The sequence below is a fragment of the Hetaerina americana genome, unplaced genomic scaffold (assembly GCF_022747635.1).
Source record: "Hetaerina americana unplaced genomic scaffold, ioHetAmer1.1.p SCAF_3, whole genome shotgun sequence".
NCBI classification, from domain to species: domain Eukaryota; kingdom Metazoa; phylum Arthropoda; class Insecta; order Odonata; family Calopterygidae; genus Hetaerina; species Hetaerina americana.
Window position 1 is genome coordinate 65,876,043 of NW_027286874.1, and position 23,652 is coordinate 65,899,694.

At 36.5% G+C, this 23,652-nt stretch overlaps 1 protein-coding gene across 3 annotated transcripts in view; it reads left to right on the forward strand.

Annotated features, from left to right (window-relative positions):
* The window catches only part of LOC139690072 (uncharacterized), a 145,330-nt gene extending 127,022 nt beyond the window's left edge, over nucleotides 1-18,308 (forward strand). For all 3 annotated transcript variants that reach the window (XM_071587271.1, XM_071587272.1, XM_071587270.1), the window contains 7 exons: nucleotides 7,012-7,103; nucleotides 7,357-7,518; nucleotides 7,600-7,807; nucleotides 8,589-8,736; nucleotides 15,817-15,982; nucleotides 16,077-16,284; nucleotides 17,138-18,308. In XM_071587271.1, the coding sequence (XP_071443372.1) occupies nucleotides 7,012-7,103; nucleotides 7,357-7,518; nucleotides 7,600-7,807; nucleotides 8,589-8,736; nucleotides 15,817-15,982; nucleotides 16,077-16,284; nucleotides 17,138-17,289 (1,136 nt within the window). In that variant the 3' untranslated portion in view covers nucleotides 17,290-18,308. The remainder of the gene's footprint in view (nucleotides 1-7,011; nucleotides 7,104-7,356; nucleotides 7,519-7,599; nucleotides 7,808-8,588; nucleotides 8,737-15,816; nucleotides 15,983-16,076; nucleotides 16,285-17,137) is intronic.
* The last annotated feature ends 5,344 nt before the right edge of the window (nucleotides 18,309-23,652 follow it).

The window sequence follows — 23,652 nt, forward strand, 5'->3', positions numbered from 1 at the left end:
AGACTCTGTGCGGAGTGTGATCATAATTGTGGCCTCCGATGCATTAATTTTGGAGGGCAGCGCTGAGTAGTCAACCGTTCGCGCTCCATTGACTCAGACTTACAGTTTTAAACATAAAAATTGTTAGGTAACTATCACTCTCACGGAAGTCACGGGCTGGGAGCTATTTTGGAAGGGTGCCTAGGTATACCTAGCGAATTATTACGGTTTCTTTCTCTTTTGGCCTTGCACTTGGTGTGTTTTCCACTTAATATTATTATAGTCATAATTGATTTATTCAACCAATATAGTTTAGCTATTCACTTCTATATTCCATCATTATATGAACTACGCGGGTGGCAGCGCGCCGACCAACTTCAGAGGTAAACCTTGTCTCTTTTCATGCCTGATACTCCACCCTTTCGCAGTCTCTCGGAGGGGCAGGGTGGCAGCACCGTCGAGGAAATCGAGATGTAAGGAAAAGAGTCATGGGGAACTCAATAACTTCAAAAGCTCGGAAAAATATTGAGAAAAGAGTCTCATTTTTGAAAGTCTGGAATATAATGTACCATTTTGGGAATATCCAACGTGAAGAGTTTTCTTCTTAGTTTTGGGAACAGATTGGAGACCTGATGATGCCACTCAGTGGTAGAACCATGGTCGTGGAAGCGGAAAATAAAAATTAATTCGTGGAATTGCAGTGTTTTCACATGTACGTGTGATGAAAAAATTCCACGAAGTAACTCCTCAAATAGTTTCCAATGATATACGTACCCAATACCTACGTGTCACGCAAAAATTACCATTCTCTCTACACTTCCAAAACGTTTCGCCATAGCTACCTAATGAAACTGAGAGGCTACTGATTTGAAGATATCGAAATTTGAATTGTTTCCTTCAAATGAGGAAGAGAAATCATCGCGAAATATATTTCAGAAGAAACACGTTTAAGTGGATAAGTATTTTAGCCTCGAGTATTAATATTCTCTAACAATGTTCGATCGGCCCTTGGGAAGACCATTGACCAGCCCACTGAAATGTGTATTTTACTATCATACCTTTGGGCACTAGGCCCGCCAAGGGAGTATGAAAAGTAAAGCAAGATTGCAATCAAGATTGCCGTTTTCCCATCTTTCAAAAAAAACTTTCCTATTGAATGAAGGTCTAATCTATTTATTCGGCAAATATTTCAAGGTTTTAGTGCTGTCACCAACAACGAATTTTCTTGTTGAATACAGCGCCTGAAGTCATCCAGCTGTTGTTAGCCAGTTTATTGATTCATCCATTTGAACGAAGCGAAAATAACAAGCGATGTTAGAGACACCTGCAGAGATCTTTTGATAAATGGTTTGGTCATGAAGATATTTTTGAGCGGAAAACATGCTTCTGTCCGACACTCTTAAAAGAGGTCAGTGAAAGTCAATGAAACGAAAATCCCGAGAAATTTGTGTAATTGCTTTCCTTCCGCGGGCCTCAACGTCAGTATTGTTTGGCAATGAGGAGAATCACTGTAAATATGTGCAGTTATGTGAGAAACGCCGATTTTTGTAACTTCGATGAGGCAAAAAACTTTTCCGCTTTGGTCATATGATTTGGTATGGTCACATGTATCTGTATGCGTCAGCCTACCGTGGAATATCAGAGTCATATATATTTGCCAATTTTAGACTAGTTTTAGACAATTTTACCATTAGACAATTTTACAAATAGACAATTTTACAATTAGACAATTTTAGACTGGTTTTAGCGCTGAATGGAACGTCAGATTCCAGGGAAACGGAATATATATTTTTGACCCTGATAATTGTATTACTACAAACCCAGCCACGTACCCCTTGCGTTTCTTATCCCTCAAAAATCAGTCGAAAACATTTCCAACACGGTGTTAAATTGCTTATTTAGATAAGACGAAGGGATATATATTTATAAATACTATGGTAAATATGTTATGCATAATTAATTGAAATCGAGAACATACGACGGCCGCCACCATAAATGTTATTGGAAACTAACTCAATCGTTCTAGGGGTCATGCGAAATAACGTTTTAATTTTTCTTAAATGATTTTTGTGGAATAATTATCGGAGGGAGTGGCTAAATGCTCCAAAAGTCTGTGAAATATGCATGGATAGGGAAGAATTTGGTAAGAAAGAGTAAGTTTCCTTGAGCATATTCTAAAAGTCAGGCTCTTCTGCCTCTGCATGTCCCGTAAGGAAATAATGATAGGTTAAGGGTGTACATGCACCCATATATATATATATATATATATATATATATATATATATATATATATATAATTGGTTATATATCCTACGCGTATGCATGCTATGCTTTTACGTATTGGCGCATACGGAAAGCATTTGAGAAATGAAAACATCATGGGTAAGTATATAACAGTTTAGGTGGCTAAGTTCATGCATCGCTGTGTTCACGATGCGTGTATCATCAAGAGTTTTTGGCTTAGATCCACTCCTTCGTAGAAATTTTCCCATAGTATTAAGAACCTCGGTATTGCACTCCTTATTTGAACGTGAAATCTTTTCAATCTTGCGTGGTTTCATGCAAGTTTGTCATCCCTCCCAGTTGTAGTTATTTGAATGTTGACAATACATCTCGACCGTCAAAACACAAATAAATTCAAGCCGGCGTTTTTATGTAGATATTACTCTTAACCTTCAGCTAATTTTGAAAGTTATTACAGCGCGACATTATGCAATACGGAAATTGTTTTTTTTTTAACAAGGCTCTGAATCTTGACCTTTGACGATACTTGCGTAGCTCCGTTTGCATCCAGTCCAATATAATAGGCAACAATAAAATTACAATCGATAAGAAATACGACATGATATGAAATAAGGATGCGTTGGTTCATCAGGTATCATATCTTTTCACCGATAAAAATAAGGGCTCCTTATATACTCAATTAGATGTTCACGATCCAGAACACCTCCGTGATATTCACATAAATGATAAACTGGGTAATGTTCCGTACTAGACATTAGTTCGCTCCTTGTGAAACTCTTTCCACCTTTCCTTCCCTTGAATCCTATCCGACATCAGATTGCCTCCTTAGAGGTGATAGATTCAGGATATATATCCTTGGTGGCTCAGATGACCCTATCTGTTAATCATCACCCATATTTACTCATCGCCTATAACATTTGGATACAGGTTAACACTTTTATGGGTAGTGATTAATAAAATCTTCATTAGTTTTAATGTATACTTCGCCCATCTTTGTTATCGCACCCAAATTACATAGCATTCTCGTTTCTCCATCATATTTTGGGACTAGTAACACAATATTCAGACCATCATATAAATGACTACCTAATTAATGTTAAGTCTACCGGTTTAGGTAGGTTTTGGTCAGTCAAATGTGCTCGGCCAAGCAAACCTTAACCAGTAGGCTACTATTAGTAATAATTATAATGAATTATGTGTTCCTGATCTCCATGCCGCCATCATGAAATCGAGATTCTAGCTTTTGAATCTGGTCGACGAGCCTGGGGTAACAGAGAAGCTCAGACCCTTATTCGGCTGATAACGGAAAGAGCTGAGTTGGCACACACGTTGCAATGAGCTTACTGCCTTTCATCCACACTTGGTCGACTGACTTGATTCATTTGAAAGTTGAAACTTCTTGATGACTTTCCTAAAATGTTCACAGTACTCAGTCGAGTGTTCTGCCTGTGCCTGTGTGTGCTAATGCAGCAGAAAGTAGGACAAAGAGAGGCATACATACAATGTGTACTCCGCTATTTTTTGTGGGGATTGAAGTAGAAAAAAACTAACATTTGATTATGATTTGGGATAGTGATTGGGATGGGATGTGATTTGGGTGACTCTCTGTCATATTGCCCCCTTTACGCCTACTTCGTTCTCTGTAAAATTCGTAAATATCTTTATGTTTGCTCTTTTGTTTTTGTCATGCACCTAATAGTTCTCGTCTTGAGAATCTCTTCGGCGATGTTCACACACGAGTTTCTCGTTCCACCCATTCCTCTCTGACCTTCATTCGTCCGTTGAGCATGACGCCCTTTCTGATATTCGTCTTTTATGCAAATATCAAATTCACATTATCATGGCATCATGAATCCTTTATATCATTCCTCTCCATTTTATGTTTCCTTGTCCCTTGCCTTATTTTTCCCGCTAGCACAACTCAAGTGCCCCTCACTCAGTTTGTGATGTCCACGTTGTTACACATAATGGTTTCCACGACATTCATTTCCAAGCTACAAGTACGGGCGAAATACAGTTTATGAATTGATTTCTCCATTACAATCGCCTATTGTTTCTTAAAAAAATATTTTTCTACAATTTCTACTTCATATCAAGAGTGAAGCAATTCCGGAATAGCGGTTTTTTTGGAAAGAGACCCTAAAATATTCCTGAAATATGCATGAAACCTTCATTGGTTAACTGGAGCTACAGTCTATTTTGAAATGAGTGCGTTAAAAAGTCTATGGATATACTGAGCGTGTTACTTTAGAACGTTTTAATTAACCTGAACGTTTTTAATTTAATTGAAAGAATATGTTTGGGCCATTTTTACGTATTTATTTTCTCATATGTAATTAAGGAAAGCGTTTTTAATCTCCCTTAGGGAGTAAAATACTCATTATAATGAATTTGACGTGAAAACTTCGCCTTTTGTTTTGGAAATTAGTAATGAAAAGAAGTTATTAATGTGAATTAGTAAAATAAATTAGATAAAGATATGGACACGACGTTTTAATGTTTTTTTTAGTAAAATTTATGGTTGATGAAATTAAGCTTCTTAGTTATTGCCTCTCGTTTCAATTGGTATGTTTAGAAACCATAATGGGCGGCAGTCATCAGAAACCCCTGACTTCGATTTCATCAGCCTTTAGAATCCATGAAACCAGAAGACTCAGATGGCGCTAATTTATAGGAGGTTTGTGGATGCTCCTACCAATAACGTTTCTCAAGACGTGGGCAACTAGGGTAAGGCGGGGATATTTGTTAGGAGAGCGGGTGGTTTGGAAAATGTCGGCTTCAATCCTCGAACTCTCGCCGTAACTTCCATAGCTTATGACCCTTGTTGACGGACGGCGTAATGCTCTGAAAATTATTTAAGCACCCAGCCCAGGATGGAACCGGAATGTTTCTTTAATGAACTAGTCCCTTTCGCTCCCCCCTCACCACCGATAATTACCTCTGGCCCTGGACGCTGTGCGTTCAATACCCACCTAGCATCGCTCTACTCAACGTTTCAAATTTCATGGCTTGATTCCCGCCGTTTTTTAATGAATTAATATATCCTAAGACTCCAGTTTTAGTTTAACCTCCAAATTTTTCCTAAAACATCTAGATCAAATAGTCGAGGTAGAATTATTTCATTTTGCCAGTATCTCTGTGTTGCAGGGCGTGGTCCGTTATCTCAACTCCCAAAGCCTTCGCAAGAAATTTGCCTCGGAGAGAAATTGGGCTGTAAAATGCAACTTGCGAGACCGCGTGGTCCCATCAGAATATAAAGGCTCGTAGAATAGCAATGGAACAATAATAAATAAGCTCGTACAATAGATGGATAATCTTCGTAAGGTTGAAAACGGACGTCCAGCAACAATTAGTCTTTAATAAGGTATTTAAGTCATTTCTGGCTAAGGTGATCCTTACTCTCCCCACTGGTTGCATATATACATGCAATTTCTAACCGCAAGAATCCAACCATTGGCGTTTAATCAAATGAGAGACCCAACCTCGCTCTTCAACCCGTGACAAAATCGCGACGGAACCGTGAATCACCATGTTTTTAAGCTGCCTTGAGAAAACGGCTCAGACCCGTGTGTTGGGTGAATCATCATTATAATGTACATGGCATGCTACAGATAAAATGTGATTCGTGGAGTCAATTTTATGACCATTAGGAAGAGTTGCTACGCCCAAAGAATTAATTGGCGGAACGCAACTGCGTAGGCGATGTAATTAATAATGCCTTTCGCGTACATGAAAGCACGGGGTTCCTCAACCTCGACTCCGCGTACAACTGATCCGGCTTGTGCTGACTGGGCATACGAAATGGCAGTACTGTCAGTACGCAGATCTCTCTCCGCTCAATCGCTTTCCTTCTCAAACATCCTTGAATTTCCCACCCTACGATACAAGTTAAAAATTTTTTTTGTAGCCTTTCACCCAAACATTAAAGAACTCCGAGCACCATTCTCTCGATAATCAGAACTGAGGACATTTCTACAATTTTGAAACCAAGCTGCAATCATTAAGCTATTATGCTATGAACGAGCTCTTAAGATAGGGAATACGAAATGGATTGAATTTTCAATGTTGAATTTTTATTTTCTGTCGTTGAAAACGAAAGGTGAATTGGTATCATGGACGATCGCTACTTCTCTTAACAATTCTATCCAATCAAAGAGGTTAATTCTTTTACGAGGTATTTCAATAGCCACTTGTAAAATGGTTTATCATTCACTAGACCATGGAAATCCCTACAAAAATAATATTCCCATTAATTGAAGTAATATTAAGAACTTATAGAAGTCAAGAACCGTATTTTCCATAACTTCTCAGGGACGGAGAGAAGGTTAGTATTAATTTGAGAAATATTTAATGGGTTGAGATTCAATAATTTGAAATATGCATTATATTACTAGGCTGAGCCATTATTTTAATGACTATCCTTAATGAGTTTTTCAAATGCCTTTAGTATGTGTAAAACATTAGTTTTTTTGAAACTTTATTTTGAGGAATAAAAATTATCCGAGCCTGAGCAATAATTAGAAAATATGAAGGATAAAAATATAATTCATTCAGAATCAATATATATTACTAATTGGTTGGATGGGTTCAGAGGGGGTTAATGGCATGTCAGAAGGGAACTAATGGAACTTAAAGAATGAGTACTCAGTCACCTATAGCCTTTGCTGCTGATTAATTATTTCTTTGTTAATAATTATCTAAAAACTGCGGCAAGGAAAATTAATCAATTTTTTATTTCCATGCATTTTTTATTTCCCACCTCGTAGATAAATGTTCTTTTTCTTCCAGGAACAAGCAAAGCAAAGCCAGTTCCTGAAAGTGGTAAATCAAAAATACCAACTGCAGTCAATGGAACGACAAAGTCAGATCCAGTAAAGCAGGTGTGGCTGATTTTTTTTAAACACTTGGTTTGCCTCATCTTGTGCCTATCATTTTTTATTATAAAATCGTTATTTAATGTGATCACAATTGATTTGAACTATTTAAACAGTCCAGAATCACTCTTTTTTAAGGGAGATACTGGAGTTTTTAAATACTTTCGCTTTGTGGGTAATACCTTATGATTTTTGGCCAATAATTATTGGGTGTAATAATAACAGGGGATTAAAATTTCCTCCGTTTTCCTTTGTACAGAGTGAAAGCAAACTCAGTTGGTTGAAACCCAAGCCAAAAGGAGAGCAGAGTGTGGACAGTGAAGGATCTCATGAGGAAGATTCATTTGAGCAGGAGTGCCTGCGTGCACATAATGAGTATCGACAAAAACATGGAGTGCCACCTCTCAAGTTGAACAAAAAGGTGAGGGGCTTGTGCTTTAATCACTTTGATGTGGGGTAGTTAATGGCATATCATGGTGCTCATTTGAAATTTTGTCTTTAGATATGCAAATTTAGTGAAGAATGGGCTAAACGATTAGCAGCCAGGGGGCACATTGAACACCGAGTGAACTGTGAATATGGAGAAAATATATTTCTCATCTGGTCCACAAATCCAGATCTCAAGGTAACTGGTCGAGAACCTGTGGACAACTGGTATAGCGAAATAAAAGAGCATACTTTTGGGCAGGAGCCAGGTAACCTCAAATCAGGTTAGTATTCTTGCTCACTCAGAATTACAATGAATGCTTGCTAGAGTTTTGAGATGGTCACTGTACAATTAATTCTCAAAATGTAGTTTTGTATGACCTCAATTTACTCAAATGACCACATTATCAACTTCAAACTGTGCCATCAATTTGGCATGTGGTGGCTTGAATATTAAATGATTTGCAATCCAGGTAATAAAAATGAGTGATTGGCTGAGCTCCACTGGAGGAAATTGAAAATATATTGTAAAATCAAAATATTTTAGTAGAAAACAAGATTGATAAATGGAAGCAGTTAGTTGTCATAATTGTGCCATAGATCGCTGTAGACAATTACGTCACTTGGTCTTGCAGTCAGAATATTTAAGAAATGAAAAAGTTTAGGACGAACTGGCTCACGGAATTTATATCCTCAGTGGTGATTTAATGAAGAGGTTTTGAGATAAAATATTTTTAGATCTACCCTTTCCACTTGCAGTAAGAATGAATTGCCTCAGTGCAAGTTCATATATATTGTTTTTATTATCCTTTTAATGATAGAGGCAATGGGTCCTAAAAACACGAATAAAAATACTGTTATGCAGTCAATTAAGTGATAGTTGTACTGTTATGTTGTGGGTTAAAATAAAATGCACAAGTCACTTTGTGTTCGGGCATTATGATAATAACTATGTGCTCCTTTTTGTAAATTTCCAAAGTAAAATGAAACATCGATCGAAAATAATTATTGTGTTTGTCTATTAATGATAAGCTGTGATTAGAAAAAACAAACACTCTCTTCCAGGTCATTTCACTCAGGTGGTGTGGAAAGACAGTGCTGAGCTAGGAGTGGCCATGGCCAAGTCACGTAAGGGGCAAGTGTTTGTGGTTGCAAACTACTATCCACCAGGGAACTACATTGGAAGCTATGTTGACAACGTGCTGCCTTTACAGTGAGTATATACAATCATTTTGATATTTTACGCCAAAGATGTGAGTAATCCTTAAGGTCTTGATAGCCGTAAAATTTTCAGAAAATTTATATCCTCTTGGTGGGCTCACTATTGTTGGTTACTCTTATAGATCCACCCTAGCAACAAAGAAACATGTTTCTAATTCACCTAGAAGTTCTTTTTATGTAGTGATTTGTCTTCCTCAAATTCACCATAAAATGCCAAAAAAACTTTTTTTTAGTTTATTTGAGTATGCTTATAGCATGCATTGTAATAAATAACAACATCATTTTTATTCCTACCCAGTATCAATAGTTCATCAATGAAAAATTAGATTAGGATTGACTCTTATAGTCTGATAAATGCATGGATTTTTCAAACACTATTCGAGTTTTATTGTCCTATGGTTTGTGGGATTTGGTAGAAAGGGAGGCTGCTCATTGTATCCAAATGGATTATGCTCAGAATCAATATCGATGAAATCAAGAAGGGTTGGGATACACCATAAGTTACTATGACATTGTGCATTCCAAATTTTAAAGCGATGTGTGTGTTTCATCTGAGATGTTCTGTTTCTATTGGATTTCCATTCATCGTCACGTATGTGATATTCAGTTGAGGCAAAACTGCAATGCTCGATTTCTAAAATCGTATATTTTCTTCATCGTCCTTTTTCCTAGCAGTTTGTAGCGTGCAATCCTCTTTTCATTTGGCCCACGGTAATCGATATAAGTGAAACGGCTAAGTCGGTGATACTTCGAAATATACCTAAGCGTCGAGAGTACACATGCGTATTTCTCAAGGTTTTAAAATGCGATTACTATCAAAGCTGTTAAACTCGAAAACATCAATCCCTTATATCTTCTTATTGAATTTACTTCATCGCAAAACATCATTTTCACTAAGATGGAGTCAATTGTATTTCTCCTTTGGTCCGTGAACTTCTATCGAGCCTTTGCTTCTGGCCTCCCCCTCCACCGAATTCGAATCGGCTAATTAGCTCACCCTCTTCCTTTCAAATGAACTCTGAATCGGTTGCAGCTGGGGATAATCAAGTTGTGGGGATTTTGGGGAAGATAAACTCATTCCGGCCGCGCTAGTTTACCGCGACAACAGTAGTGACAGCTAGACGTTGCACCATCCACTGGCTCAAAACGTATTAAGAATTCAAAGTTCGGGGGATACTTCCCTACAGATTACTTGATGCCATACCAATAACCAATCAAGCGGCTGTTGGAAGCAAAAGTCCGGCAAAGATTTCTTCTTGTACTTCACCTTTCTCTTTCGCTATTCCTTTATCAAGTTTGTCATTTTCTGCTAGCATATTCTTGTTAGGATTAAAAGGCTGGGTACACGAAATATATTTATATATTATTTGAATTAGTATGTTTCAAATTTACGAGAGGACTGGGAATATTAGAAGGGGAGAATGATCATCTCATATCCTACCGGCGTACATTGTTCAGCGAAACTCGAACTGTAAAAAAAACTTGTCATTGGCGTAAGCCATCTGGTCACGAGGTTTCTTGTACCACCGGAAAGCGTGGAATTAGCATGCTGTTGGTTGGCTTGAGATGAGGATCGTTATGTAGGTAGAATTACAAATGATAAATCGCGACAATTAAAATTCGAGGTCGATTTGAAAGATGTGCTACGATCGAATGTTATGGTCCCTTTGAGGAAAATATATTTGATTTTTTCCGGTAATGCCGTGCATTTGTAAGCTATCCGGAATGGAAAATTTGATTTGTTTGAATTTGCAAACAATTGGAGCTTCCCCTTCATTTACATGGCTAATCAAGTGTCAAAGAACATTCATTACAAGTCTTTTATTTTCTCTTAAACCTAATGTCGTATGGTATTCCTGCACGCGGTGTAACGAAAGGTCGCGGTCAAAACACGCCCCTTTAGTTTCACGCAGTGCATATCGAAAGGACGAGTTGGAATACACAGTTACGCAAAAAATTTCAGCACGTCATTACTGTTAAATCGGGATTGATAGTATTTGGTCGTGATTAACGGAACAATGAATGTCAGTCAATTTCATTTCAACATTACGCCGATCTCTTGATTCCAATTTCGTTTGAATTCAATTTAAAAAACCGTAACAACCTATCTCTAGTGCAAGAAATTCCGCGGTTCCTCAGCCCAACTTTGAAGAGAGACAAATAAGCCATTTGAAAGAATATCCACTTCTAGCTCTGCCGCTCCACAAGGGCCTGCAGCATGGGGGGTCGCTCTCAATTCCCGGAAACGCCGCGGGAGGTAACGTAGGAAAAAGGAATTGAATATGTCGGTTGGTGGTTTTCATTTCTTTCAGCATCCTGGAATTCTTCAAAAAATAAGGAAAAACAGGAGCTCCATCTTCGCATTTCGCTAAGCATTTTGCATGAGTGGCAAGTCCGTTAGGCCGACTTTGGGCGAAATGAAATAGATCTACGAATTTGATCATTTCCCTCTTAGTAAAAATATTAAAATTAAATATATTTTAGTTTAGGTCAAGGTGTGTTTCATCTTGCCTTCCCAAAAGAAATCACATGCTCAGAAATTGTGGATAAGCCTAATTGATAAAATAGTCGAAATGTGTTAAGGTGAGTTCATGGATGCTAAATGTTTTCATGGATGTAGAGTTATAGGCGCTGATTATGGAAGAAGCGAAAATTGTAGAATACTTTTGGTTCAAATTCACACTACTGCCGGTTTTTTTAATAAGCCAATGCTATTTAAACCACTTACCAGTATCTAAGGTTATTAAGTTCGTTCTAGGAGAACCTTGGTTGGGCATAGCTTGTCACTTGAAATCTCAGAGAACTTGGGGGATCAATAATTCGTAGAAAATGAGAACGTGGGAATGGAAATATGTTCTCGTGCGTTGCTCTAAAGATCTTCGTGTTTTCCGATCACGAATAATGGAAAAGAGCTTGGAAATTTGAAATTAAAAACAAATGGACATTCTAATCGTATTGATGGTGCTGAAGTGTTGTGTAAGGAAAGGTTTAATCAATATTAATTTCGTCAAGTTTAAGTAAATTCTTCGGAAGAGTAAGCAGCGATTTTGCAACAGTATTGAGAAGGATTCTTCAAGAACTTACTTGAAAACAGTGTTAAAACAATACCTATGGGTATTTGGATCGTTGCGAATACATTTAGATACGGCTCTGGCGTGGTGTCGTCGTCTTATTCTGCTTATGTATACTGTTATATTTCAATTTTTGGCTTGTTTAGGCAAGAGAAGTATGCGTGGTAAATTATTTTGTTTGTGATTTCACCGTCTTCGCATCCTTCGAATGTTATTTTCGCGTCACCAACAACAAATGTGGACATTGTTGATTTCGAAGTTTCCGGAGCCTCGGGCCCATGGGTTGAAATCATGGCGAGTGGAGGGCCGTAAGTGTGATGTTTTTTCGATATTAGCTTTTAGTGAATGCAAATTATTATGAAGTTACTATTTACCGATTGTACAGCGGGTATGGTGCTTTCATAGCGTAATTTCCATTGTAATCTCAAGCCTTAATCGTCCCTCCTCGAAGTGATTGTGTACTTGAATGAGTTGGATTTTAGTGCTCATTTTGTGAATATGGTATTATGGCAATGATTTTCGGCAAGTTTTTTTGGTCATGTTATCAGTTTAGAAAAATCGCTTTTGGCACATATCTGGATTGCAATGTCGATTGAAGACGTGTGAATTCTAGGAATTTCTTGTTTCCCAACGAGTAGATACAATTTGCTAGGTGGTTATAGGCATAGTTCTCTATCTATTTTGATTTAAAATTCTCGACTGCCAACCATGAAAAAATAGCATTGATAAAAAGTTCTTATAGTTTCACCAGGTGCCAATCTGACTATGATTTCGGCTAATTGATATCAGCCGCTTCAATCGATTGAACCCCACCTTCAGATGTGGCCCGTGCCAGACGTTTTTTCTACCTTTCTACGTTAGACTGTTCAATTTTTTCGGTTGAGAATGGAGCCAGTCGATAGAACACAGATATTCTATGACAATGTTAGCTCAAAGAAAAAGCTGGAATATATGTAGTGTTCATTCGGACTCACTTTGTCGTGCCAATAAAATCCGCTCTTTTATTTCGGTTGAACTTTTCCCCCGAATTTTCCTAAACTAGTGGTTAACGATCAAGACATGTAATTAAAAAGGGTGTTCTCAATGCATATCTCGGTTCCTTTTTGCTCTTTTTAAAATATCTTATCATCCTGCGACTGCTGTATCTTACGAGTAAGGCAGTTCAATTAGATAACTCTGGCCACTGCAAAACCGGAAAGTCAGTGTTTCTGATAAAGTTGCCAACTATCGCCTAAGACGATTGGACTGGCTTTTATCGTGAGATCATGATAATTATTTCCAAATATTACTGCTCTGCAAAGCTTGGTCTCATTCCGTATATTTTTGGCTAATAGTGAACGGTTAGTGAAAAGTTTGAGCCATACAATAACCACCGCATATTTCTCGGGGTTTCACTGCATTTGTTGCCAGCCCAAGTCATAAAAGCGGTGAAAAACGGAGAAACTTGCAGAATCCATGCCGCGGAAATCTCCGAGCGATCTTGAACCATTTACTTTTTCTTCAATAGGGAGAGTCACTGATTCGTCCCAGAGGTCGAGAGTGATTCGTGGGGTGTTTGAATGCTTAAGCCGTTTTGCTCGCTGGATTTTAAGTCCTGTAAACTTTTTACTTACGCCAGAGTATTTTTGTAACTCTCCTGGGATTTTCTCCATCATCAGTGACAATAATCACTGATATATCAACCTTAAAGCATCATGAAGTTGCGCTTGCGATTTGCACAAAGCCTGCCCCTACCATGTGATCACTGGATGAAAGGTTTATTCGTTCTCGGAAATGGATTGAGCGTTTTGAAGGTGCAAGCCGATGTTTAAGCCCAAATGTTGTGAAGTGACTTAAACCGCCGAAGGGCATATACATTGTGTAGCACGAAAAAATTGTGCTCTGAAAATGTGAAAATTTAAGAGCACGGTTATACACCCATGATGGCAATGACTTCAAGTACGAGGGTGGTCCCAGATGTACCCGGCCTGACCTAGAGATGGCGGTAGTTGTTTGAAAAATACCACTGTATTACAAAGTATGCATTCTATAAAGGATATATTTCAAGTTTGAAGACACCACGTTGTTAAGTATTTGCTTGGAAGCCATCAATAGTGAACGTTTTCAGTAAATTTGTGAAAATGGAGAAAATTGGTTATCGTTATGTGATACAATACTTTTATTTGAAAGGCCTCAGCCCAACTATAGAAGCTGAACTGGATTCTATTCTGGGCGAGTCTGCTCCTTCGTTTACCACTGTAAAATATTAGGTGGGAGAGTTTAAACGAGGTCGTATGAGCTTTCAAGACGAGCATCGCATTCGTCGACCAAATGAGGTGACGACTCCAGAAACGGTGAAGGAAATTCATAAAGTGATACTGGACGATCGTCTACTGAAAGTGCGTGAGCTAGCAGACATAGTAGGCATTTCAATGCGTGCAGTAGATCGCGTGTTAATTGAAAATTTGGACATGAGAAAGCCGAGTGCAAGATGGGTGCCGCATATGCTCACACCCGAGGAAAACCAGTGTCGTGAAGATGTTTCAATTGAATGTTCAGCAAAGTTTCACTGCAACAAAGCAGAATTTTGCGCCCTTTCATTACCATGGATGAAACGTGATTCCATTTCTTCATAGCCGAGACAAAAGAACAATCAAAACAATGAATTTGAAAAGGGAGAACCGTCTCCAAAGAAGGCGAAGACCGTTTCATGTGCAGGTAAGGTCATGGCGTCAGTTTTTTGGGATGCGCTTGGGATAATTTTCATTGACTTTCTCCTACTTTGACTCTCGAACTATCAACGGCGAGTGTTACGCGAACTTATTGCAACGTTTGAGCGAAGAAATCAAGCAATGGCGGCTGCATTTGGCTAAGAAGAAAGTGATTTTTCATCAAGACAATGCACCAGCTCACAAATCTGTTGTTGCAATGGCCAAACTTTATGAATTAAAGGTTGAATTGTTACTTCATGCACCCTATTTGCCAGATTTAGCCCCCTCGGATTATTTTCTGTTTGCAAACTTGATTAAAAGGCGCGGTGGTCTAAGATTTTATAACCGTGAAGAAGTGATGTCCGCAGTTATGGCTATTTTGAGGAGCAATAGAGTTATTATCATAAAAAGGGTTTTTTATGTTATTATAAAATGTAAAAACTTATTGAACATCGCAGGAAAAAGAGCATGGAGCTGAAAAGAGATTATGTTGAGAAATAAATACATTTTTTCCCCAAAAGTTTTGCGTTTTCTTTGTTGGGTCGGTTACTTCTGGGATTACCCTCGTATAGTTGTTGGAGATGAATACATAAATTATTCAATTAATTAAGTAAATTAAGCCAACTGTGTGGTGATATATTTAGTGAACTTTTAAGATGATGTGGGTGGATCGAGATTCTCTAAAAGAACAACAACGAGCCCTGAAATTCCCCGTTCGGCTGAAATACCACCCATTCGAGTGGCTTATAAGCCTTTTACTCGAGGGTCAGGCTTATCATTCATACTCGTTTAGTGTGAGTTTTGGAATTTCTCGAACATTTTCACCAGCACGTTACTCTGGTTTTGTTCTTGAACCTCATGCCATGCATTTTGCTGCTCTAAATGCTACATTATCTATTAGACGTAACTTAGTTAACTTGGATGTCTGTCATGCATTTTAACTGGGTGAAATTATAAAAATAAAAACCACCCCTTCTCTCTTCCTACGCTGATATTCCGGCGTGCAGGAATTAACTGTAGTGATGAGTAGGTGTTTCCAATTCCAATTCATTTGGGCTGTAGTCAGGCTTGTTTTCAACATAGGAGTCAACTTATGGAAGGCATAATTGATGTCTATGTCAATGATGACCCGTGGCAACCACAACTTTTCAAAGCGTATAACAATTTTATGAAATCGATTACGCCACGCTTCACACCTTGTCTTTCTTAATTTTTTGTTACGCATTTTCACCAATTATTTGGCAAATGCACTTTTTAGTTTTTCATGAAGGTTGTCATTTTATGAAATAAAAAATTACATATTTTTTACAGGGGAGCAACAGATAAAGTAAAAACTCCAGAGACAAATGGCACCAATACTACCGAAGAAACAGCTCCTACCGGATCAGAAGATGAGGAGTTTGCCAAAGAAGGATTAAGGCTTCACAATGAGTTCAGAAAAAAACATGGGGTGCCTGAGCTAAAACTGAGTCCTGTCGTAAGTGATATTTTATGAATATTTTCATACAAATGAGAATGGAAGATAACTAATAAGCCTTTTGATGATTGGATCAATTTATTTTTTATTCTAGCTAAATGAATATTCTAAACAGTGGGCAAAAACATTAGCTCGAGAAGATACTATGAGGCACCGAACCAATGGAAAATATGGAGAAAATTTGTTCTACATTTTCACATCCAACACAAACTGGAAATCCATTGCACATGAAGCTTGTAATGCTTGGTACAAGGAAATAAAGGACCATACGTTTGGTGTGGAGCCTAGGACATTAAGATCAGGTATAGCTTTCAGACATCAGTGATGGGTGTAAATATTAAAATGGAAAAAAAGATAAAATCAAAGTGGTGAAGTTAAATTAATACCCGGATGTGATAGTCATGATAGATAGTGAAGAGAAAAACCTTCTTTAAATTATTTTTAAACTGGCAAACCACATCAATGAAATATAACACGTTACTGTTTTTTGAGCAAAATGAATTTCTGCTTTAGAGCTAATTGTAATTTTGGTCCATTGAACCATGGATTTCTATACTCTACATGATTTGTCTTTATAAGCAGTGTGTCTATAACATGTTATTTTTGTTTAAATTTCATAATCACCACAAATTGTGTCAAAATTATCTTTGCCGAAATATAATTTATATGGTTTTATATTTTTATGTACCACAACCTTATAGTTGTTTTCATATGTCTAGGGAATGGGCCATTTGGAACTTAGTCCTATGGTAGATGAAATTCATGTATTCAGGGCAATTCGGTGTGCTGCTACTGTTTAAGTTAGTGAATAAATGAATTCATCAGAGTTTATATGAATTTACCAAATCATGGAATTTTGACTTTTAGATAAGAAAATAACATACAAAGAGTTAGATTAGGAAGTTGCTCATTTGGTGTCACTTGAGGGAGAGACCAATGATGATTGTAAAAATGCTATATTTTAGGTCATTTGTTTCCATTTTTGAAATTTATCAGTAGTTTTGAACTTGGTCATATTAAATACAGGGAAATATCATATTATTTTGTGTTGTGGTACTACTTTCATTGTATTCAAGCCCAGTCCTTGACAAAGTTGCTAATTCTTTTTGTTCAAATTGAAATATTATATACAACTAATTAGAATCATTTTTCCAGGTCACTTTTCACAGATGGTATGGAAAAGCAGTGAAGAATTGGGTTTCAGCATGGAAAAGAGCAGGAGTGGAAAAATTTTCGTTGTTGCCAATTACAATCCCCGTGGAAATTACATTGGGCAATTCAGTGCCAATGTTCCTCCTAAAATATAGACTAAGTTACATTTTCTAAGAACCTCTATTTGAGCATTATTAGTGGATGTTAACTAAGTGAGCTATACCAAAGTCATTTTAATCATGGAACAGTGAATAAGTTTTTATGATTGTATCTGGGCGGAGAATTCATTGCAATGGATTGGTAATCCAGGTAGATCTACCAGATGTGAAGGTAAAGTTTTGGAAGGTATTAGGAAAACTGACTGAAGGAAATATATTTCATTTGATTCCATTTCAATCTATTATGCATTTAAGTTTATAAATATTGCCACTTATAATTTGTATAAGTGGGCTGCAATGCCCATGCAAAACATTCCTCAATCCACGTGAAAGTTCATAATTTGGTGCAAAGACTGATGTATATATAGCGAGCTTCACTTTTGTGGATTTAATATAAAAATCCATTAATTAATCTTAAATACATGAGGCCTAAGATAGCACAATTTTTGAGACATGCAGAGATATGTATATTTTACTCATTTTATATGTTTATATATGCATCCTTGAAGAGTGTGTAAGTGGTTGTGAAATTTCAGATGGGAAGATTGATTATTGCTGTTTGTTCCTAGTCATTTAATTCAAAATCCTTTGCATACTTTAAAACAACCTAGTTTGAAGCTTTTGGTGTATAAAACTGCAGAAAAGTTTGTTAAGGATTGACCACATAAGTTGCAGCCAGTAATGCATATAGATTTTATTTTATGGCATTATTATTGCCAAAATAAAATATATAAATATATATGTATGTATATTGTTGGTCATAAGACTTGAAATTATCTATCATAATTCTTATTTAATATGTCCACTGTACTAAGAAGACTTATTCGAAAAAATATGTTAATCCTTCCCTGAACTAAATTTGGGTACATTTAATATGCATTCATTATTTGCGCATTCACTCACTAAATATGTTACCCTTTCCATACACAGAATTAATACTTAAGACTGTCGTAAATTTCTGTTTTCATATTTGTTTGTAATTGTTAGTAGTGGCATAAATTTGTTTGATTTCCATACTTTTTGGCTTCCATCGAGTTTTATTTTGAATGGGGAAAATGATAATTTTTCATTTTCCCTTTCATACCATGATGTATTTTCCATACTGTGCTGCATTATCCTTCTACAGTTAATCTTAAACATGCATTTAACTGGAGCTCATGCTATCAAATAAGTAGTGAAGTTGTTCATCCATAATAATTACATATTGAGGGCTTTATGCTCATAGGATATGTAACAGTAAAACATCAGTTTTCTAGAGAGCTCTTTGAAACCCTCTTTCCCCTGCAGTTTGCTGTAGTCTTCCTGAAAATAAAGTCTTAATTAATATACCCATCTGTGATGATGACCCTCCCAATGAAAAATGGCTGTACTCATAGGTATCTGATAATTCTTTAATTACATGAAACATAATTGCAAAAAGAAGTCATTATTTATCAAAATTACAACAATAAATCACCTATGAACAGCTGTGCATAAAAATAGCCACTCTGTAAAAGTACTACTGCATTGTAATGAACAGTTATTATTTCAAATTATGTCTCCTTGAAATTTGAATTTTATCAAAGAATAATACCATTTTTTTTAATTCTATTTTTGGGATAATGCTAGAATATTTTCCCTCAGCATCTATCTAAGGGTAACAGTCACTATTGTTTTTGACCATGTAAAAAAACGTACATATTTTAATAAATGTTTTATTCAAAACAAAAATTTCTTGCTGGACATGTTTCAGAATATATTTTTTTATTTTAATTTTTATACCTAATTAAAATTATTTAAATATGTGAAAAGGACAGATTATTAGATTGTAGAATTTAATGAAGAAATTATGATGGTTCCTTAAGTTTGATGTGTATTGGACGATGTGGTAAAAAAATTCAAATTGATCACCAAATGTTTTTTATATATACATACATATATCTACTCACAAAGATGCAAATGTTTTCAAATTGAAATATTCTCTGTGCCAAAAATAATGAAGAGCTTGTATTATTCTGTTCTCTCCCTTAAGAGAATAGGGTTCTTTATTTCGAAATGAAAAAGAATTGGAAGTGACATCAGTGAAATTCTTTCACACTTTTGAGTGAAGGAAATTGAGTGAATATGAATGTGAGTAGATGTATCGTATGTACTGCAATTATTGATATCTTCATTTTTGCCATCCAGATAATGCATAGGTATGCCTTTGATAATGGTTCAGTAATTTCTTGTTCATAATCATAACCTTTAATTTATTTGTACAGTTTTACCATATGTATGCTGTTAATGGTGGTTTGACAAATATGCACATCTCTAATTATGAGTCATCATTGTAATGGGGCGGATATATTTGTAGGAAATCTTCCCTGAATGTTTCCAGGTGGATAGTAATGAGCAACGATGTAAGTCCCAGTTGTTGGATTTCTGGCTATTCCAACGCCCAAGTCCCTGCTTTCTTTCCAGATTAGCTGAGTGAAATGACCTGAGGACAGTAATAGAATTTTTCTCTAAAAAATCTATGAAAAAAACACAAAATAGATATTTATTTTTAAGCTTAAAACCTTAGTCTGTCACAATTATGGCCGAATGCTATCCAAAGCAGCACATAATTCAAGAATTTACCTTAAAATTTATTTTATAACAAAAAGTACTCACTCTCTCATCCTAACATGTTTCAACAGATAAATTTAAATATTAAAAATTTATGTGTGTTCAAAACACTTCTTTATTAGTGTACCTATCAGTATAGCATATGGAGGCTATTTAGTGTGACTGTTGGTTTAAACTGCCATTTGTCCCACTCTGCGATGATCTGATATCCTTCATCAGAAGTGCTCACTTCTTTGATCATCATGGTTAACAACTAAGATAAATGAACTGTTCTATCTGATCTAGTTTTTGCCTTCAAACTTAAGATTTCAATTTAGCTTTTCTCCTTGAAAACTTCATGTGGATCAAGATGGTGCAGTGGCTATCGTACTGGCTTATCACCAAGAGGGTCTGGGTTCAAATTCTGGGGGTGTCGAATGATTTTCAGTGGTATCTCGATCCTTACTTGAGGTGCTTTGTGGAGGGCACTTAGAGTGAGTATGCCATTCGTCGGATGAGACGTTAAGTGGCAGATACCTTGGCACCTTTTGTTTAGAGTAGGTTAATGCCAACCAACGCTGGGTTTATCTCCACACTTCATCCTTTCTTGTTCATCCCTAATGGTGCAAATGACATTCGCTTTCGGTGGCCTCCCCTAAAACTTCACAACCTTAATTTTCTTTCCCCACCATTCCCATCTCCAGTTCTTTCCATACCTCTTTTGCCATTGATTCCACATTTACATTAAAAGCACAGGTGATGATGAGCTCTCTTGTCTCAAGTCTTGAAAGTCTCATCCCTCTTCCTAACACTGCCAATCCTGACTCTCCATCCACCAGTCACACCTGAGTGACCTGAGACATATGCATGCTGTGGATAAGCAGCTTATCCCTTTCATCTAATCCTGTTTCCTGCAATGCAATCATTTATTCTCGACAATTAGTAATTTTATAGAATGCCTTCTCAATATCTACAAAACTAACAAATATAGCCTGATTTTACCCTTTATGTTCCTTTGAATAAATGACATTACTTTTATAACATCATGTATACCTCTCCCCATCCTGAACTCAAGCTGAAATCATCCCATGAGTAATCAGTCATCCTTATCTCCATCATCTTATTGATGATCCTATGTACCAATTTAGTTACATTCAAAATCAAACTTATAGTTTTATAGTTCTCACATACCTTGTCCTTCTCTGGAATGGGAACTTACCCTAATGTGAGGAAATCTTCCAGCTTAATTCCTCCTTCATAAATGCTATTAATCAGTCCATAAAAACTCTCTCTTAAATTTTCTATACACTTGATTAGTTCAGAAATATTATCAAATCCCACTATTTTATTTAACTTCTTTTAATGGCATTTCCATTCTGTACTCAAGAATGCCTGGTCCTAAGTTGTCTCCATCTAAGTCATAATGTCTTTCCATGTCTAATAAGCTTCCTGACCTAAAATATTTTTTATTTAGATCCTATGTATCCTTTTCATATCTTGTGTTTTCTCTAAATTAATAATAATGTCTCTGCTTTTCTTTGATAGTGTGCACAGATTTGCTCTTCTTACTTCCTGATTACACCTTCACCATCCTGTACATCACACATATTTCACGTGCCCTCTATAAACTTTCTATAACCCTTCTATGCTATCTACCATGCTTCAGTCACCCTATTAGTTTCCTGCCGAGTTAATTATTAATATATCGGCACTTTCCTATACCTAATTCTGTGTTTACATTCTCCTGGGATGCTTTCCATGTTCACTGATCCTGATTGGATCAGCTTCTCTGTAAAATTCAACTACAAAATATAAATTGAAGATTACCTGATTATGGGGTGTTCATTTACCTGTGTTTAGTTGAAATTCGTTTGTTCCAAATTGATACTCTTTCCCTTCTTTATACCACAAGTCAACAGGTTCTCTTGGATCCATTTCTAGTCCTGTTTTGTAGAATATATTTTCTCCAAAACAGCTATTACTGTTCTCCATCACATTTCTTTCAGCTAGACGCTCTGCCCATTTTTGACTGAATACACTTAACTATAATAAATGCTATGATAAGAGTCATTGTTTAACTGAACCAAATGAGAAAAAAACAAAAAATTTTGCTGAGCAAAAATAGCTATTTCATTTTTGAAAACTATTTTCAAGGCTGAGGCCATTTCTATTCTCTAGAAACTAAGTCTTACCTCTGCACTGAGTTCCAAAGGGGGCACAGTGTGCTTTTCACGGTATTCATTGTGGTGTTTAACAAATTCGTTTATAAAATTTTCATCGTCAGCTTGAGTAGTTACTGGCATTGTACTTGGTCCCTTGAGTGTACTCATTGGATTATCCTGAAAGATCATATCCAATGTCATCACTTTTATTAGTCTTCGGCAATAAATTTGTGGGCCGAGAGAAAATTTACCCTGCATTATATGCTGTATCAGAAATTTAAACTTTAGGCTAGAGGAAACTTAGCATTGACTATGTCATGCAATAGGAGTTAGCATTGACATTGACTGTTTAGGTTTCACCCTTTTTCAAAATGTGTAGAAAAGGATGTGTCGTGCCTTATCCCTCCCAGATTGTGACACCTCTGCCTCTGCACACCTGGACAACATTCCATCATTAATTATATAACACTGAATAGAGTTTTGGTGCATTAAATCTTTTCCTAAATTTTTCTATAAATTCAGTCCTTTAAAAGGATGAATGTAGCTCTTAAAACCCATTTAGCACTCAAGAAAACTGTTCCCAATTTACCAAAATAAAACCCTAATTATTACCCTTCCATTAGAATTGTGAATGACCTTATGCTATTTCAGGCAAATAATTGGAAATCATAGTTGTGTAGCACCACTTACATTTTCGGATATATCTTATCTGCCTACTAGCAAAAGTTATTACCAGATAATGCCCTTTTTGGATTAATTATACTTTTCATATTGTGCATTCATTTAACTTATATATATGGAACTGCATGAAATAATAATTAGGATGAGCATTTCAAACGAATGTGAACTACACCTTTCCAATGCTTCCACCTAAAATTACAACTGTTGTTGAACCTACTATATGCAAGGCATTCAAGTTTCTTTGGATGAAGAGGTCTTTATGGCGAGATCAATTTGATCGAGTGTTTTCTTTTTAATTATATTAAATCGTATTTCCGTAGTATGCACATGTGGTAGCTTACAGAGTAATGGATTTATACAATTTATATTTTATACCGTTTTACTTATGTACTGGGTATGTAGGTAAAACGGTATAAAAGCGTCGTACCCACTGATTTTTCGCTCAATCATTGGACGAATGCATTTTCACAAGCTTAATTCTGAGCTCTCTCACCAACTTCTCTCTGAATAAAACAATTTTATTCTCCTCTGGCCGCCCCCTACTGTTCTTTCTTTCGTTCTGTAAAGTAGAACTCGAAGCCCTTTTTATCGTTCTAGCAATTACGAAAGAAGAAAGGACGATTATGCGCACGATTTCTCAAGGATGCAAACAGACGTAATTTCCGTATAAAATCACACCATCAACATTGAAAAATGGCAGGGTAATGGAGGCCATGATCGCCGTTGCCTTGAAGCGTTGAGAAACTGGAATTAAACCAACTTTAAATTACTCCAGGAATTGCGCGAACAATTAGGAAAAAAGACTACTATTTTCCAATGAATCCTGCATTCTCCTATATAATTTGACATACACTCAGTACCTACCCACGATGTGCTAATTGTGTAAGCAATTAGTCTTGGTCTGGTTTGAAAATGACTCTTTTCATGTTTCTTATGCTGGGGATGTTTG